Source organism: Herpailurus yagouaroundi, unplaced genomic scaffold, assembly GCF_014898765.1.
Source record: "Herpailurus yagouaroundi ecotype Mexico unplaced genomic scaffold, PumYag 159, whole genome shotgun sequence".
Classification (NCBI taxonomy): Eukaryota; Metazoa; Chordata; class Mammalia; order Carnivora; family Felidae; genus Herpailurus; species Herpailurus yagouaroundi.
Genome location: NW_024412400.1, coordinates 9,386,983 through 9,404,600, shown reverse-complemented (window position 1 = coordinate 9,404,600; position 17,618 = coordinate 9,386,983). Strand labels below are relative to the sequence as shown.

At 41.1% G+C, this 17,618-nt stretch overlaps 1 protein-coding gene across 7 annotated transcripts in view; it reads left to right on the top strand.

Annotated features, from left to right (window-relative positions):
- Positions 1–17,618, top strand: part of ULK4 (unc-51 like kinase 4) — a 586,637-nt gene that overhangs the window by 37,761 nt on the left and 531,258 nt on the right. For all 7 annotated transcript variants that reach the window (XR_005791953.1, XM_040479906.1, XM_040479903.1 and 4 more), the window contains 2 exons: positions 2,024–2,205; positions 3,089–3,135. Coding sequence is in view for 6 of the 7 variants with exons in the window: in XM_040479906.1 (XP_040335840.1) it covers positions 2,024–2,205; positions 3,089–3,135 (229 nt within the window). In the remaining variant the exon portion in view is untranslated. The remainder of the gene's footprint in view (positions 1–2,023; positions 2,206–3,088; positions 3,136–17,618) is intronic.

Below are 17,618 nucleotides of genomic sequence, written 5' to 3'. Positions count from 1 at the left end.
GCGCTTGTCAAACACATAGACTCTTGGCAGACAGATATAAATAAGACCTCTAACAGCAAATGGAGTTTTTTTTAAGTTTATTTAGAGACAGAGACAGAGCATGTGAACAGGGGAGGGGCAGAGAGAGAGACAGGAGAGAGAGAGAATCCCAAGCAGGCTCCGTACCGTCATCGAGAAGCCCAATGTGGGGCTTGAATGCACAAACCGTGAGATCATGACCTGAGCTGAAACCCAAGAGTCAGAGCCACTCAGCGTGCTCCCCCCCCCGCCTGCTTTTTTAAAGCAAATGGAAGATGTTATTTATTTATGAGTAGCTACATTCCTGTTTTCTTGCCAACTGGCTATATTCTTGGGGTAGTGCTGTGTGCATTGCAAACAACCTGTAATCCATTTGTGCCATCCTTTGACCGTGCCAAGCTGAGTCTGGGCTGCCCTGTACCCCTGTGGAAGTGAACGTTCCCGTAAAGCTGTGCGGGCCCTTCTCTTGCCCTTCCCTCTTGTAGAGCCCATTGGATTTCCAACATTTATGGTATTCTTGTGGGTACAGAGGGTCGGAGACCACAACGAAGAATTGAGACTCGACTCTAGGGGGTTGACAATGGGGTCAGATGGTTTACTTTTGTGGGGAGGGTGTGGGAATGAAGATACTCAAAGAAGATGGGTTCGGTTTCCTTTCACCTAATGGGAAGTCTTATGTGGGGTGAGCATCAGAAATTCGTTTACACCTTAAACTTTGATGTATTTTGTATGATAAAATCTATTTTAAGCTGGTAAACTAGATCTAGAAAAACATTCCTCATCATCGCTGGAGTATAATCCAGGATTTCATATCAAATCAAAGTAAATTCAAAATAAAACATTTGAATTTAAATATACAGTGCCAAATAGAGCCAACCTTAGAGGAGTATTATTTCAAAATAATATTCCTTCCCTTTTCCTCTTTACTCTGAGTTATTTTAGGAAATTATTATTACTGCTTATTTTATTCAAAGATGGAAATTAGCCAAAACTGTGGTCATTTTGGATGGCATCTTATTGCCCATTTTTGTTTTCTGTTTGTATATGGTTTGGGCTTGGATCTCCCAGAGGATTTCAACTACTGTATTAACCTGTTACGTTTAACAGTCATTTCATTGGAACTTTTTAACAACTGCACAATTCTTAGCTTTTCCAACATTTTGCGGCTAGATCGCTTTATTTATACGAAGGCTATCACTTGCTTTTTAAAAAAAAAAATTTTTTTTTTAACGTTTATTTATTTTTGGGACAGAGAGAGACAGAGCATGAACGGGGGAGGGGCAGAGAGAGAGGGAGACACAGAATCGGAAACAGGCTCCAGGCTCTGAGCCATCAGCCCAGAGCCTGACGCAGGGCTCGAACTCACACACCGTGAGATTGTGACCTGGCTGAAGTTGGACGCTTAACCGACTGCGCCACCCAGGCGCCCCATCACTTGCTTTTTTGTAATACAACTTTCTTGAGTATTTTGTTAAAATCTCGGTTGCAGGATGATTCTCCTTTGGGCATCTTTTAAAGGTGGTTTTCCATTCACATAGAGAAAAAGGGTCCATGGGTAGAAAAGGAGAGGAATCTAGAAAAATAAATAAAAGTAGTGTCCTCTTTGGAGGACTTTATGGTTTTTTTTAAAATTTATTTATTTATTTTTTTAACGTTTGTTTATTTTTGAGACAGAGACCGAGCATGAACGGGGGAGGGTCAGAGAGAGAGGGAGACACAGAATCTGAAACAGGCTCCAGGCTCTGAGCGGTCAGCACAGAGCCTGACGCGGGGCTTGAACTCACAGTCCGCGAGATCATGACCTGAGCTGAAGTCGGACGCTTAACCGACTGAGCCACCCAGGCGCCCCGGACTTTATGGTTTTGACATTGTAAATTCATGATTGCCTTTGTCCTCAGCTGCTGAAATTCTGCGTTCCGTTTTTTATTTCTCTTGTAGTGTTTTCAGCAATTTTTTTTTTTTTTTTTACCTGATACCCACTTTTAATTTGTTCTTTCCTCTCCAGTGGATAAATTAGCATTTCTAAAAGACCAAGATTGGAACGACTTCTTGCAGCAGGTGTGCTCACAGATCGACTCCACTGAGAAGACCACGGGGGCCTCGCGAGCCAAGCTGAACCTCCTTTGCTATTTGTGTGTCGTGACTGGACACCAGGAGGTGGCCACGCGCCTCCTCCATTCACCTCTGGTGGGTAGTTCAGTTGTGAAGTCTCCTTTCGTGGTCCTGGCAGCCTGCCTTTGGCGTGTAGCTTTCGTATTTCTATTAAGATTAAAACAACAGTGCTAAAATACTCACTTGATTTAGGTGCAGTGAAAAAAAAAAAAGATTTATCAAGATTATAGGTTTGCCAGAATTTTGTCCAGTCGTTAGATCCGAAAGAAGTTGAGTAGACCGTGGTCTTGAACTTTTTCTTTTGTTATACTCTGGCTTGCGTTTTATTTTAACTTGTAATAATTGTAAGATATTTTTCATATCTGAAATCTTAAGACATTAGACCTTGTCATCAGCTGCCAGAATGAGTTGCCCATGTGGAACAAGGCCTGCTTTCGGCTTGTTGACCTGGCAAACTCCCGAGATTTCTGATATCACTCTGATAGGAGACCCAGAGTCTCAAGGCTTTTCTTTGTTTTTCCCCTGCAAATATTTTCTCGGACTGTCTTGGCCATCGGTAAAACCACAGGAATTTGGTAGAGCTTTTGAAGTCTTCCTCAGAAAGGGGTTACGGTGGTCTGGGGCATTGGGGCATTGGGAACTGGCTTGAAAAAATTTAAATTTGTTCGCTTCCAAGATAGTATTGAGGTTACTTGTTTGGTGCTTGGTGTGTGTTTGGGAGCAACGCGGGCGTGGGGGCACGTTTATGGAATGTAACTGGGTAGGAGAAACAAAGTGATGTTCTTAGTGTTTGTTTTTATCTTGTGTGTTCATTGCTTTTGCATCTTCCTGAGTAATTGATTATCTCCTAATGCAGGATTCACATTTCAATTGTATACAGGTCTGATTTAACTTAGCAGTCACTTTCTGTGTTATTTCATGAAGGAAATGTACATCTTGTTTTATTCTTTTATTCTAGTTCCATTTACTAATCCAGCATTTGCGAATAGCTCCAAACTGGGATATGTAAGTAACATTTATATTTAAGTAGATTATTCTTCGTTATTGTAAGTCATTACAACATACATGTTTATCAAAAGCACATGGTCCTAAGTACTTACGTACTGAAGTAATCATTACTGTGAATCCTTGGCAATTTCTATAGGCATCCCAACTGTAAATTTAAAAAGATTTTGGAATAGGCCTTACACTCCAATCCTAGGATTCTATAAACTATACCTGGAAACTTTGTTACTGTTACTCTTTGGCGTATTCTTGATCAGATACTTTACTTCTGATCCCTGTTTTAGTTCTTGCTGCGGAGTTTTCCCTTGCCACTGCATCTTCCTCTGGCGTAATGCCTGACTCCCTTATGATGTTATTTAAAATCTAATGGTATTATGCTCTGTAAACCCCTGATACAAGTGTCTGATATACTTGTTTAGTATGCAGACAGCATACCATTAGGTAAAGTGTTGGAAGGCTCTGGTTTCCAGTTGCCAGGGAGACCTGGCCAGATGATTACTTTTTGCTGAGTCTCTACTTGGTGAGGAGTCTGTGTGGGGTGATGAAATCGCATGGGTTTCCGATTCACAGACCTGGGTGTGGATCACAGATCTGCCCTGTGGGCAACTGCCATAAGTGCTGGGCCTCAGTTTCCTCAACTGTAAAATGGGGATAGCATATCTACCTCATAGATTCTTGTTAACTGAATTTTGAGGGGTGCCTGGGTGGCTGAGTGGGTTAAGCATCTTGATTTCAGCTCAGGTCATGATGTCATGGATCATGGGATCACGCCCCACGTCGGGCTACACACAGCGTGGAGCCTGCTTGGGATTCTGTCTCTCTCTGTCTCTGTCTCTCTCAAAATAAAGAAGCTTAAAAAAACGGAATGAGATAAATATATGAAATGCCTTGCATAGTGCCTGATTCTTCCTGGGTAGGTAGTAAATGTTGGAGTGTGGAGGCTGCAGTGGTTGTATTTGATATTATCAAGCCTGTTTATCTTCCTGTTAGAGAAGCACATGAAGACATGAAGGTGAAAGGTTTTGTGCAACGTGGTAATGATGGTAAGATAGCAATTATCCTTTGCTGGCAAAATTTGTGGGAAACGAGGTATTCACAAAATCCTTTTTTGGATAATTTTTGTTATGCATCTTCAAGGGTCACTTTCCCCAGGTAAAACCTGGCATTGCAACTAGGATTTTTAGGCTTTTTTGAGTGTGTAAAACTTTGAGAAGGTTTGCGGCGTGCTCACTGAAAAGCCAACAAAACGGAGCACTTTAGCTACAACTTACATTCTTGACTGGGGTGCCCCCTGCTGACTTGTTGTGTTGTTGGGGGGAAACAAAACCTTTTTTAATCTTTTCCAAGTACTGTTGTTTCCCCCTATTTTTTAGCTTGAAGCTTAATTGTAAAACAGCTTGTGTTTGAGGAAAATGATAAAAACTAAGGTAGACACATCCTCTGCTTGGAACCTTCATTTATTGTCTTTGTCCATTCAGACGCCAGTTCCTTCAGTGAGGCCTTCTCTGACCCAGGTCCTATCACCTTAATAGCATGTAGGGTCCTTAGCTGGGGGATTGACCATCACTGTTGAAACGGGTATGTTTATTCCTTGGCTTTTTTTAGCATATAGGAAAACAAAACAGAATAACACAGAATTTGGTTTCTCTTCCCCTTTTGACATAATGTTTTAATGTCATTAAATATTTAAGATTTTTTTTTCAAGGTATGCCTTTTCTTGTCTCCTATGAGTGCCTAATCATTTAATTTGCCCTGTTCCCTATTTTTGGATGATACTATAACACTGCAAATAATGTGCTGATGAACATTTTTGTGCTTAACTGTTGGTGCATGTTTGTTTTCTCTTTTTCCCCTTATGGCAGATTCTTAGAAGGAACGAGTAGAAGGCAATAAATAGTTTTGTGACTTCTGATAAATTGCTTAAACATTCTTTACAAACACCGTATCGACATACATTCCCACTTGGTGTGTATAAAAATGCTCTTTTGTTAGACTTTTCAAAAGCGGAGGGGTGCCTGAGTGTCTCTGTTTAAGTGTCCGACTCTTGGTTTTGGCTCAGGTTGTTTTCTTGTGGTTCATGAGTTCAGACCGCGCATCGGGCTCTGCACAGACAGTGTGGAGCCTGCTTGGGATTTTCTTTTTTTTTTTTTTTTTTTTCCAATGTTTATTTATTTTTGGGACAGAGAGAGAGGGAGACACAGAATTGGAAACAGGCTCCAGGCTCTGAGCCATCAGCCCAGAGCCCGACGCGGGGCTCGAACTCACGGACCGCGAGATCGTGACCTGGCTGAAGTCGGACGCTTAACCGACTGCGCCACCCAGGCGCCCCATGCTTGGGATTTTCTATCTCTCTCCCTCACCCTCCCCCTCCTCTGCATACTCTGTCTTACTCAAAATAAATAAACTTAAATAAAAAAAAAAAGTAACTTTCAACAGTGGATAATTATGAAATTTTGTATCCTTTGCCAATCAACTTTACCAAGGTATATGATACACACATAATAATACATAATATTGTAATTAAGAGACTAGATTAACTGTGGGAATGTGCATAATATACGTAATGTGAAATTTACCATTTTAGTGTATCTTTAGTGTGCAATTCAGTGGTATTAAGTACATTTACAACGTTGTGCGACTGTCACCACTATTCCCAGAACTTTTTCATCATCCCAAACGGAAGCCATTGCTCATCAAACAGTAACTCCCCTTTCCCCTCCTAGTTCTGGTAACCTCTCTAATACTCTTTATGAATTTGCCTGTTCTGTGTGGAATATAGGTGGGATCTTCTATTGTCTCTTTGTACCTGGCTTAATTCCCTTAGCTTAACGTTTTCGGAGTTCAGCCATGTTTAGCACGTATCAGAATGCCATTCCTTTTTAATGTTGATTAACATCCAATATATGTTTATGCCACATTTTGTTTGTTTGCATCTGTTGATGGACATTTGGGTTGCTTCTGCCTTGTACTATTGCAAATAATGCTGCTGTGAACATGGGGTACAAATAATCTGTTAGAGTCCCTGCTTTCAGTTATTTTGGGTATATACCTAGGAATGGAATTATTGGATTATTTGGAAATTCTGTCTTTTCATTTATTGAGTAAATATCCTACTGTTTTCCACAGCAGCTGTACTAATTCACATTGCCTCCAGCGGTGCACAAGGGTTCAATTTTCTCCACGTCCTCTTCATCATTTTTTTTTTTTTTAATAGTAGCTATCCTAATGAGTGTGAAGCTGTCATTATAGTTTTGATTTGCATTTTGTTAATGACTAGTAATGTTGGGCATCTTTTCACGTACTTATTGGCCATTTGTTTGTCTTCTTTGGAGAAAAGTCTGTTCATGTCCTTTGCCTATTTTCTTTTTCTTTTTTCTTTTTCTTTTTTTTTCTTTTAAGCTTATTCTGAGAGACAGAGCACATCTGTGAGCGGGGGGAGGGGCAGAGAGAGAGGAGAGAGGATCATAGCACGGAGCCCAGTGCAGGCTCGAACTCACAAGCCATGAGATCATGACCTGAACCAAAATGCAGAGACGGATGCTTAACTGACTGAGCCACCCTGGTGCCCCTCCTTTGCGTGTTTTCTAATTGGGTTGTTGTGTGTTGTTGATTAATAAGAGTTCTTTATATATTTTGGGTATTAACCCCTTATCAGATTATATGACTTGCAAATTTTTTTCTCCCGTTCTGTGGTTGCCTTTTTTACTCTTGGTAGTGTCCTTTGATGCATAAAAGTTAAATTTTGATGAAATCCAGATTTCCCATTTTTTCTTTTGTTGCCTGTGCTCTTAATGTCATATGCAAGAAATCATTGCCAGATTCAGGGTCTTAAAGCTTTTTATTTCTTCTCAGAGTTTTGTGGTTTTAGCTTTTATATTTAGGTTTTTGATCCATTTTGAGTTAATTTTTGTATATAGTGTTAGGTAAGGGTCTAACTTCATTCTTTTGCACGTGTATATCCAGTTTTCCTAGCACCATTTGTTGAAAGGGCTACTTTTCCCCCATTGAATGGCATGGCATCCTTGTCGGTAATCCTTTGATGAAATATGTGAGGGTTTATTTCAGAGCTGTCTGTTCCATCCCATGAGTCTATATATCAGTCTTTATGCCAGGACCACCGTGTCTTGATTAGCACAGTTTTGTAGTAAATTGTGCAGTCAGGAAGCATGAGACCTCTAACTTTGTTCTTCTTTTTCAAGATTATTTTGCCTGTTTGGGGTCCTTTGGGACCCTTTTGAATTTTAGGAAGGACTTTTCTAATTTTTGGCCTAAGTTTGGCACTTGAATAAAGTAAATTGTCATCAATTTTTTAAATACCGTTTCTTTATTTGTGAATTCTTGGCCCTACTTTACCTTTTGGTTGATTGGATTTCATTTGTTTTCATTAGTCTTTTTTTTTTTTTTTTTTTAAGATGTCTCAGAGGCTCTGCTTCTGTAGTTGTTGCCTCCTCAGAACTTTCTGTCCAGTGTTAGGGCTCAGGAAGAGGGGGCTGAATGAGACCTTCTTGTGCCCCCAGGCCTTGCTCACCCCTATGTCGGGCTTCAGAGTTTTCTCGCTGTCTCCTGTCAGCACACCCCCTAAGACTCGGATGCCAACCTTCTTCCTCTGCTTCCATGGGAGTAGTTTGATTTTTGTTTTTCAGTGCCTGCATTTTTCGTTTGATCCCAGGCCTGCAAAACTTTACTGGAATGTGCCTACGTATTGCATTTTACTAATTTGCTTTGACAATTTTTTAAGTGCTTCAGCCTTTCTTTAGCTTCCCTATTTCTTTATGATTTCTTCGTCTGTGTTTCATCCTGTTTCTGCTCCTGAAACTCCTATAGGATGGGTGTGGGATTTCCTGTCTCTTGACTCTTCATTTTCTTTTGCTTTTCTTGCTCCCTTTTGTTGAGATAGTTCACATACTGGAAAATTCACCTTTTCTGTTTGCTTTTATTTTTATTTATTATTTTTTTTTCTGTTTGTTTTTATTAAGAGTTTATTTTCTAGAGCAGTTTTAGGCTCGCAGCAACATTTAGAAGAAGGTACAGAGATCTATACTTCCTGCCTCCACACATGCATAGCCTTCCCCATTATCAACACCCCCTACTAGAGTGGTACATTTGCTACAACTACATTGTTAAACCTGCACTGGCATGTTACAATCACCCAAAATTCATAGTTTATACTTCCCTCTTGGTTTTATACCTTCCATGGATTTGGACAAATGACATGTATTGTCATTATGTGATCATACAGAGTGTTTTCATTGCCCTAAAAATCTGTGTTCCACCTATTCATCCCTCTGACCGTCGCTCAACTTTTTACTTTGTCCATAGTCTTGTCTTTTTTCCAGAATCCCTACTTGGAACCCTACGATGTTGGTACCCTACACTATGTGGACTTCAGATGGGCTTTTTTAAGATTTCTCCATCTCTTTTCATGGCTCGACAGCTCCTTTCTTTTTAGTGCCAAATAGCACATCGTCTGCATGTACCACAGTGTGTTTATTCACATACTGAAGGGCATCCTGGCTGCTTCCAGGTTTAGCATAACATGTGAATAAAGCTGCTGTTAACACCGTGTGGACATATGCTTTCAACCCCTGTGGCTAAGTACCAAAGGACCAAGGAGCAGGACTCCTGGACTGTGTGTTAGGCGTAGGTTTAGTTTTGTGAGAAACTCCCAAATTGTCTTCCTCTTCCAAAGTGGCTCTGCCATTTCGTATCCCACTGATGACAAACGAGAGTTTCTGTTGCTCCATAGCTTTGCTAACATTTGGTCTTTGCCAGTGTTTTGGATTTTGGCCATTCTTCTTGGTGTGTAGTGGCATATTGTTTTAATTGGCATTTCCCTGATGACCTATGATGTGCAGCATTTTCTCATAGGTTTATTTGCCATCTGTTTATCTTCTTTGTTGAGGTGTTGTTAAGATCTTTGGCTTGTTTCTTCATTGGGTTGTTTTCTTGTTGTTGAATTTTTAATGTTTATTTTTGAGAGAGACAGAGTGTGAGTGTGGGAGGAGCAGAGACAGGGAGACACAGAATCCAAAGCAGGAGCTGTCAGCACAGAGCCCGACATGGGGCTCAGACTCGGGAACAGCAAGATCATGACCTAGGCCGAGGCCGGATGCTCCGCTGACTGAGCCCCCCGGGCGCCCCTCATATTGTTGAGTTTTAAAAGGTCTTTGTGCATTTTGAAAGACTGTCTTTTATCAAGTATGTCTTTTGCAAATAATTTCTTCCAGTCCTGGCTTATCTTCTCATTCTCTTGATGTTATCTTTTGCAGAATAGAAATTTTTATTAAACATTTTTTAACGTTTATTTTTGAGAGAGAGAGACACAGTGTGAGTGGGGGAGGGGCAGAGAGAGAGAGTGAGTGAGAGAGAGAGAGAGAGAGAGAGAGAGAGAGAGAGAGGAAGACACAGAATCTGAAGCAGGCTCCAGGCTCTGAGCTGTCAGCACAGAGCAGGGCTCGACCCCACAAACTGTGAGATCATGACCTGAGCTGAGGTTGGACGCTTAACTGACTGAGCCACCCAGGTGCCCCTAGAAATATTTATCTTAAATAAAGTCCAGCTTATTAATTATTTCTTTCATGGACTGTGCTTTTGATGGTTGTATCTAAAAGGTCATTGCCATACCTAAAGTTATGTAGGTTTTTTCCTGTGTTAGCTTATAGTAGTTTAAAATTTTTTTCTATTAAAAAAGTTTTTTTTAATGTTTATTCTTGAGAGAGAGATCGAGCGAGCGCGCGTGCGCGAGCAGGGGGAGGGGCAGAGACAGAGGGAGATGCAGAATCTCAAGCAGGCTCCAGGCCCTGAGCGGTCAGCACCGAGCCCGACGCAGGGCTCTCAAACCCACAGACTGCAAGATCATGACCCGAGCTGAAGTCGAATGTCCAACCGACTGAGCCACCCAGACGCCCCACATCTAGTAGTTTTATACTTTGGCATTTTACACTTAAGTTGATCTGTTTTGAATTTTTGTGAAGTGAATAAGATCTGTGTCTAGATTGCTTTTTTTTCATGTTGTGCAATTATGCTACCACCATTTGTTGAAAAGACCATCGTTGCTCCATTGTACTGCCTTTGCTCCTTTGTCGTAGATCCTTTGATTCTATTTATGTGAGTCTATTTCTTCTGTATTCTCTTTCATTGACCTTTTTGTTTATTCTTTTGTTAATACTACACTGTCTTGATTAACTGTAGCTTTATAGTGAATCTGGAAGTCAGGGGTTATCAGTCCTCCAACTTTGTTCTTCTAAAGTGTCGTGTGAGCTATTTTGGATCTTATGCCTCTCTGTATAAACCTTAGAATCAGTTTGTCAGTATCCACAAAATAACTTGCTGGGATTCTTTTTTATTTTTTATTGACATGAACATTTTATTACGAGTTGCACTTCCTTGAGTACATTCTCTGTTTTGTTTTGTTTTGTTTTTTTGTTTCAGGAAGATAATTTAGTGATTCATCGCTTAAATATAACACCCAGTTCTCATCCCAACAAGTGCCCTCCTTAATGCCCATCACCCATTTGGCCCATCTCCAACCCACCACTCTAACAACAATCCTCAGTTCTCTGTATTTAAGAGTCTCTTATAGTTTGCCTCCCTCTCTCTTTTTATCTCTTTTTTCCTTCTCTTCCCCTATGTTCATCTGTTTTGTTGTTAAATTTCACATATGAGCGAAAACCTAAGGTATTTACCATTCTCTGACTTATTTTGCTTAGCATAATATACTCTGGTTCCATCCAAGTTATTGTGAATGGCAAGATTTCATTGCTTTTGATTGCCGAGTAATATTCTGTTGTATGTATATACCATATCTTCTTTATCAATTCATCACTTGATGGACACTTGGGCTCTTTGCATACTTTGGGCGTTGTTGATAGTGCTGCTGTAAACATTGAGGTGAATGTGCCCCTTTGAATCAGCATTAAAAATTTTTTTTAATGTCTTAATTATTTTTGAGACAGAGATAGGGCGTGAGTGGGGGAGAGGTAGAAGGAGAGGGGGACACGGAATCTGAAGCAGGCTCCAGGCTCTGAGCTGTCAGCACAGAGCCCGACACGGGGCTCGATCCCATGAACTGTGAGATCATGACCTGAGCCGAAGTTGGATGCTTAACCAGCTGAGCCACCCACGTGCACCCGAATCAGCATTTTTGTATCCTTTGGATAAACACCTAGTAGTGCAATTGCTGGGTCATAGGGTAGCTGTATTTTTAATTTTTTGAGGAAGCTCCATACTGTTTTCCAGAGTTACTGCACCAGTTTGCATTCCCACAAGCAGTGCTAAAGGGTTCCCCTTTGCATCCTCACCATCATCTGTTGTTGTCTGAGTTGTTAACTTGAGCCATTCTGATAGGTGTGAGGCGGTGTCTCATTGTGGTTTTGATGTGTATTTCCTTGATGCTGAGTGATGTTGAGTATCTTTTCATGTGTCTGTTAGCCATCTGGATGTCTTCTTTGGAAAAGCGTTTGTCTTTTGCGCATTTCTATACTGGGTTATTTGTTTTTCTGGTGTTGAGTTTGGTAAGTTCTTTATAGATTTTGTATGCTAACCCTTTGTCTGATATGTCATTTGCAAATATTTTCTGCCATTCTGTTGCCTTTTAGTTTTGTTGATTGTTTCCTTTGGTGTGCAGAAGCTTTTTGCCTTGATAAAAAATTCATTTTTGCTTTTGTTTCCATTGCCTCAGGAGACATGTCAAGTAAGACATGTCAAGAAGTTGCTGTGGCCAGGGTCAAGGAGGTGGTTGCCTGCTTTCTCCCCTAGGATTCTGATGGTTTCCTGTCTTACATTCAGGTCTTTCATCCATTTTGAATTTATTTTTGTGTATGGTGTGAGAAAGGGGTCCAGATTCATTCTTCGGCATGTCGTTGTCCATTCTCCCAGCACCATTTGCCAAAGACACTGTCTTTATTCCATTGGATACTCTTTCCTGCTTTGTCGAAGATTAGTTGGCCATACGTTTGTGGGTCCATCTGGGCTCTCTGTTGTGTTCATAGATCTATGTGTGTCTGTTTTTGTGCCAGTACCATACTGTCTTGATAATTACAGCTTTGTAATACAGCTTGAAATCCAGAATTGTGATGCCTCCAGCTTTGATTTTCTTTTTCAGCATTACTTTAGCTATTCGGGGTCTTTTCTGGTTCCATACAAATTTTAGAATTGTTCTAGTTGTGTGAAGAATGCTGGTGTTATTTCAATAGGGATTACATTGAATGTATAGATTGCTTTGGGTAGTATCGACATTTTCACAGTATTTCTTCTGACAGTTCGTGAGCACAGAATGTTTTTCCATTTCTTCGTGTCCTCTTCAGTTTCTTTCATAAGCTTTCTATAGTTTCCAACTTACAGATGTTTTACATCTTTGGTTAGATTTATTCCTACGTATCTGATGGTTTCGGTGCATTTGTAAATGGGAATGATTCTTTGATTTCTCTTTCTGCTGCTTCATTAATGGTGTATAGAAATGCAACCGATTTCTGTGTTCATTTTATGTCCTGCGACTTTGCTGAATTCCCATATCAGTTCTAGTAGTTTTTTGATGGAGTCTTTTGGGTTTTCCATGAGGAATATCATGGCATCTGCAGGGAGTGACAGTTTGACTTCTTCCTTGCCAATTTAGATGCCTTTTATTTCATTTTGTTGTCTGATGGCTGAGGCTAAGGCTGCCAACACTGTGTAGAATAACAGTGGTGAGAGTGGACATCCCTGTCGTGTTCCTGACCTCAGTGGGAAAAGCTCTTAGTTTTTCCCCAGTGAGGATATTAGTTGTGGGTCTTTTGTATATGGCCTTTATGATCTTGAGGTATGTTTCTTCTATTCCTACTTTCTTGAGGGTTTTTTATCAAAGGATGCTGTATTTTGTCATACACCTTTTCTGTGTCTGTTGAGAGGATCATGTGGTTCTTATCCTTTCTTCCATTAATGTGTATCACATTGATTTGTGGACATTGAACCAGCCCTACAGCCCAGGAATAAGTTCCACTTGATCATGGTGAATAAATCCCACTTGGTCGTTCTTTTAGTGTATTGTTGGATCCTTTTGGCTAGTAGCTTTTTGAGGAGTTTTGCATCTACGTTCATCAGGGATATAGGCCTGTAGTTCTTTTTATTGGGATCTGTCTGGTTTTGGCATCAAGGTAATGCTGGCCTCATAGAATGAGTTTGGAGGTTTTCCTTCCTTAACTTGGTAGGACTTTGGAAGTATATCGAATCTCGATCATGTTGGGAAGAACTCACATCGGGATAATATTGAGTCTTTTGATCCGTGAACATGTAATACCTTTCTATTCTTAGTTCTTGGGTTTCATTAATCATAGTTTTGTACTTAATCATATAGATCTTGTACATATATCGTTAGATTCACAAGGATTTCATTTTTGGGTGTTGATGTAAATGGTATTGTGTTTTGTATTTCAAATACATATTTTTTAACGTTTTTTATTTTATTTTTGAGAGAGACAGAGATGGAGTGCGAGCTGGGGAGGGACAGAGGGAGAGGGAGACACAGAATCTGAAGCAGGCTGCAGGCTCTGAGCTGTCAGCACAGAGCCCGATGCGGGGCTCGAACCCACGAACCGTGAGATCATGACCTGAGCTGAAGTCGGCTGCTTAACTGACTGAGCCACCCAGGCACCCTGTTTTTTATATCAAACTCCACTTGTTAATTGCTAGTATATAGGGAAGTGATTGACTTCTAGATGTTAATCTTGTATGCTGCACCTTGTCATAATCCGTAGTTCCTATAGTTTTTTTCTTTTCTTTTTTTTTTTTTTTTTTTTGCTTGGGAGTGGGATGGGGAGGTCATCAGTTCTTTAAGATTTTCTATAATCACATCTTATGTGAACAAAGAACTTTATTTCTTCCTTCTTAATCTACCTTTTATTTCTTGTCCTACTACATTAGCTAGAGCGTTTAGTATGACATTGAGGAATGGTGGTGAGAGGCAACAGCCTTGATTTTAGTGGGAAAATCTCGAGTTTCCCAGATTTAAGTAGGATGTTGACTCTAGGTTTTTTTGTAGATAGTCTTTACCAAGTTGAAAAAATTCCCCCTCTATTTCTCGTTTACTGAAAGCTTTTTAACATAAACGGGTGTTAGATTTTTGTCAAATGCTTTTTCTTCATCTCTTAGATTCTGTGTTTTTTTAGTTTGTAGATGTGATGACAATTGTCTTTTGAAAACCCGATGTTAAATGGTTTTTAGCATATTCACAAAGTTGTGTGACCACACCACTATCTAATTTCAGAATATTTTCATCACCCAGTGAAACCCCATGTCCATTGCCCCTTTTCCCTTGGTCCCTGCAAACCACTAATCTACTTTCTGTAGCTTTACCCATTCCGAATATTTTGTATAAGTGAAATACACCAAATGTGATGTGTGTGTGTGTGTCTGTCCTCTTTCACTTAGCATATGGTTTATCAGTACTTCATTTCTTTTAGTGTTTGAGAGAGAGAGAGAGAGGCAGAGGCAGTGAGAGGGAGACACAGAATCCAAAGCAGGCTTCAGGCTCTGAGCTGTCAGCCCAGAGTCAGATGCGGGGCTTGAACCATGAACCATGAAATCATGACCTGAGGCAAAGTTGAATGCTTAACTGACTGAGCCACCCAGGTGCCCCTGTACTTCAGTTTTTTTTGTTTTTTTGTTTTTTTTAACACATCCATTTATGAGAGAGAGAGAGAGAGAGCACGCATGCTGGAGCCAGGGAGGAGCAGAGGGAGAGGGAGACAGAATCCAAAGCCAGTTCTGTGCTGTGTGCTGACAGCTCAGAGCCCAGATGTGGGGCTCCAAAGTCGGACGCTTAACTGACTGGGCCGCCTAAGCGCCCGCTGCATCAGTCTTTCTATGACTGGATAGTATTCCATTGTACAGATAATACAACATCTTGATTATCCATTCTTGATGAACACTTAGGTTGTTTCCAAATTTGGCTGTTGAGAATGATGCTGCTGTGAACATTTTCACACAAGGTTTTATGTGGACATATTTTTTTCACGTCTCTTGGATGTATACCTAGTAGTGGAATTGTTGGGTCCTGTGGTAATTCTTCAAGCTTTTGAAGAACTTCCAGACTCTTTCAGTGTTCTTCCTTGGTTTTATCTTTGAGTTTTCAAGTTTGATGTTTATCCCTGCTCATCTTATTCTGGAGAATCTCTATTGTATTTCAACACTCATATTACATTTTGGTTTTCACTTTCATGTCCTGGTTGACCCTTTTCTCTAACCGCTTGTATTTGGCCTATTTGTGTACGTTTGAATTTGAGGATAAATTGTAGGATTATAAAAATTCTGTTTTGGAACAGAATTTAGGGTTAAGTATAATAACAAATATTCAGAGTTAAACATTAGGATTATACAAGTTACATTCTTATCTCCTCGGCCTGTAGGTTGGGTCTTATTTTTTCATCACGGTGTTGCTTTTTTTTTTTTTTTTTAAAGCAGTTAGGTCTTGGTGTACTTTTTTTTTTTTTAAGTTTATTTTTGAGACAGAGAGAGACAGAGCATGAACGGGAGAGGGTCAGAGAGAAGGAGACACAGAATCTGAAACAGGCTCCAGGCTCTGAGCTGTCAGCACAGAGCCTGACGCGGGGCTCAAACTCATGGACCGCGAGATCATGACCTGAGCCGAAGTCGGCCACTCAACTGACCGAGCCACCCAGGCGCCCCCGGTCTTCCTTTTTAATGTTGCTCGTTCCGCAGATCCTTAATGGTCTTCGGGACTGAGTTTGTTGTACGAGTAAACGGTTAAACTGATCGGCTAGAAGTTGGCAATACCAGTTTTCTCTGTGCTTCTCTAAGTCTGTTTCTCCAGCAACTTTTTTTTTTTTTTTCCGATTTTTATTTAAATTCTAGCTAGTTAACATAGAGCGAAATACTGGTCTCAGGAGTAGAATTTGGCAGTTCCTCATTTATGTATAATGCTCCATGCCCATCATCAGTGCCCTCCTTGATACCCACCCTTGATTTAGCCCCCCACCCCCACCTGTCTCCCCCCATCAGCCCTCAGTTTGTTCTCTGTAGTCAAGAGTCTCTTCTGGTTTGCTTCCCTCTTTCTTTCTTTCCTGTACGTTCATCTGTTTTTTAAACTCCACATATGAGGGGCGCCTGGGTGGCGCAGTCGGTTAAGCGTCCGACTTCAGCCAGGTCATGATCTCGCGGTCCGTGAGTTCGAGCCCCGCGTTGGGCTCTGGGCTGATGGCTCAGAGCCTGGAGCCTGTTTCCGATTCTGTGTCTTCCTCTCTCTCTGCCCCTCCCCCGTTCATGCTCTGTGTCTCTCTGTCCCAAAAATAAATAAACGTTGAAAAAAAAATATTAAACTCCACATATGAGTGAAATCATATGGTATTTGTCTTTGACCGACTTATTTTGCTTAGCATGATACACTCTCGCTTCATCCACATTGTTGCACATAGCAACATTTCATTCTTTTTGATGGCTGTGTAATCTTCCATTGTGCATATATACCACTTCTGTACCCAATCATCAGTTGTTAGACATTTGGGCTCTTTCCCTAGTTTGCATATTGTTGATAATGCTGCTATAGACGTTAGGGTGCGTGTGCCCCTTCGGATCTGTATTCTTGTATCCTTTGGGTAAATATCTAGTAGTGGAATTGGCAGCAGCTTTTTTTTTTTTTTTTAATTTTTTTTTTTTTTGAACGTTTATTTATTTTTGGGACAGAGAGAGACAGAGCATGAACGGGGGAGGGGCAGAGAGAGAGAGGGAGACACAGAATTGGAAACAGGCTCCAGGCTCTGAGCCATCAGCCCAGAGCCTGACGCGGGGCTCGAACTCACGGACCACGAGATCGTGACCTGGCTGAAGTCGGACGCTTAACCGACTGCGCCACCCAGGCGCCCCGGCAGCAGCTTTTTTAAAGGGAGAGCTGACGCGTGAGTGGTGATGCCTGTTGACTGATGGACTTGTATGTTGGGAGCCCAGCTGGCTGGAGAGCAGGCAGGCAAGCCGTGGGCCTCTTGAGGAGTTGCGAGGATGGGTTTTTCTTGGGGACGGAGCTGGCTTTCCTGCATTAACCCCCTTTTCTGCTCTACCATCTGGTGTAGAGGACAGCGGTCTCTGGTCCCCATATCTACATCTGTTTCCCACCTCAGGGTAGATTGCTTACCATAGGAGTAATTTTCCATTTTTATCCTGGAGACCGGGGCTGCAGGGTTTATTCTGGGTTACCAAGGAGGGAGATGGGAAGGCAGCAGGACCTGGTTGGCTCACTCGTTCATTGTGCAGGTCTGCAATCTGGTGACTGTCCAGTGGCTCTTCCTTGCCTTCTCTTTCAGTTGACTCAGTCTCTGGGGCTTCCTTGGGAATATCTGTCTTTATCTGTGGTTCTTAGGGAGTTCTTCTATTCATCTTCTGTCAATATGATTTCATCTGTGCTGGTCACCCGGGATTTCCTTGTACGTTTTGGTCCACTTTCAGTCCTTCTTTCTGTATACAGAAGATTTAATTATACATTAAAAAAAAATTGTTTA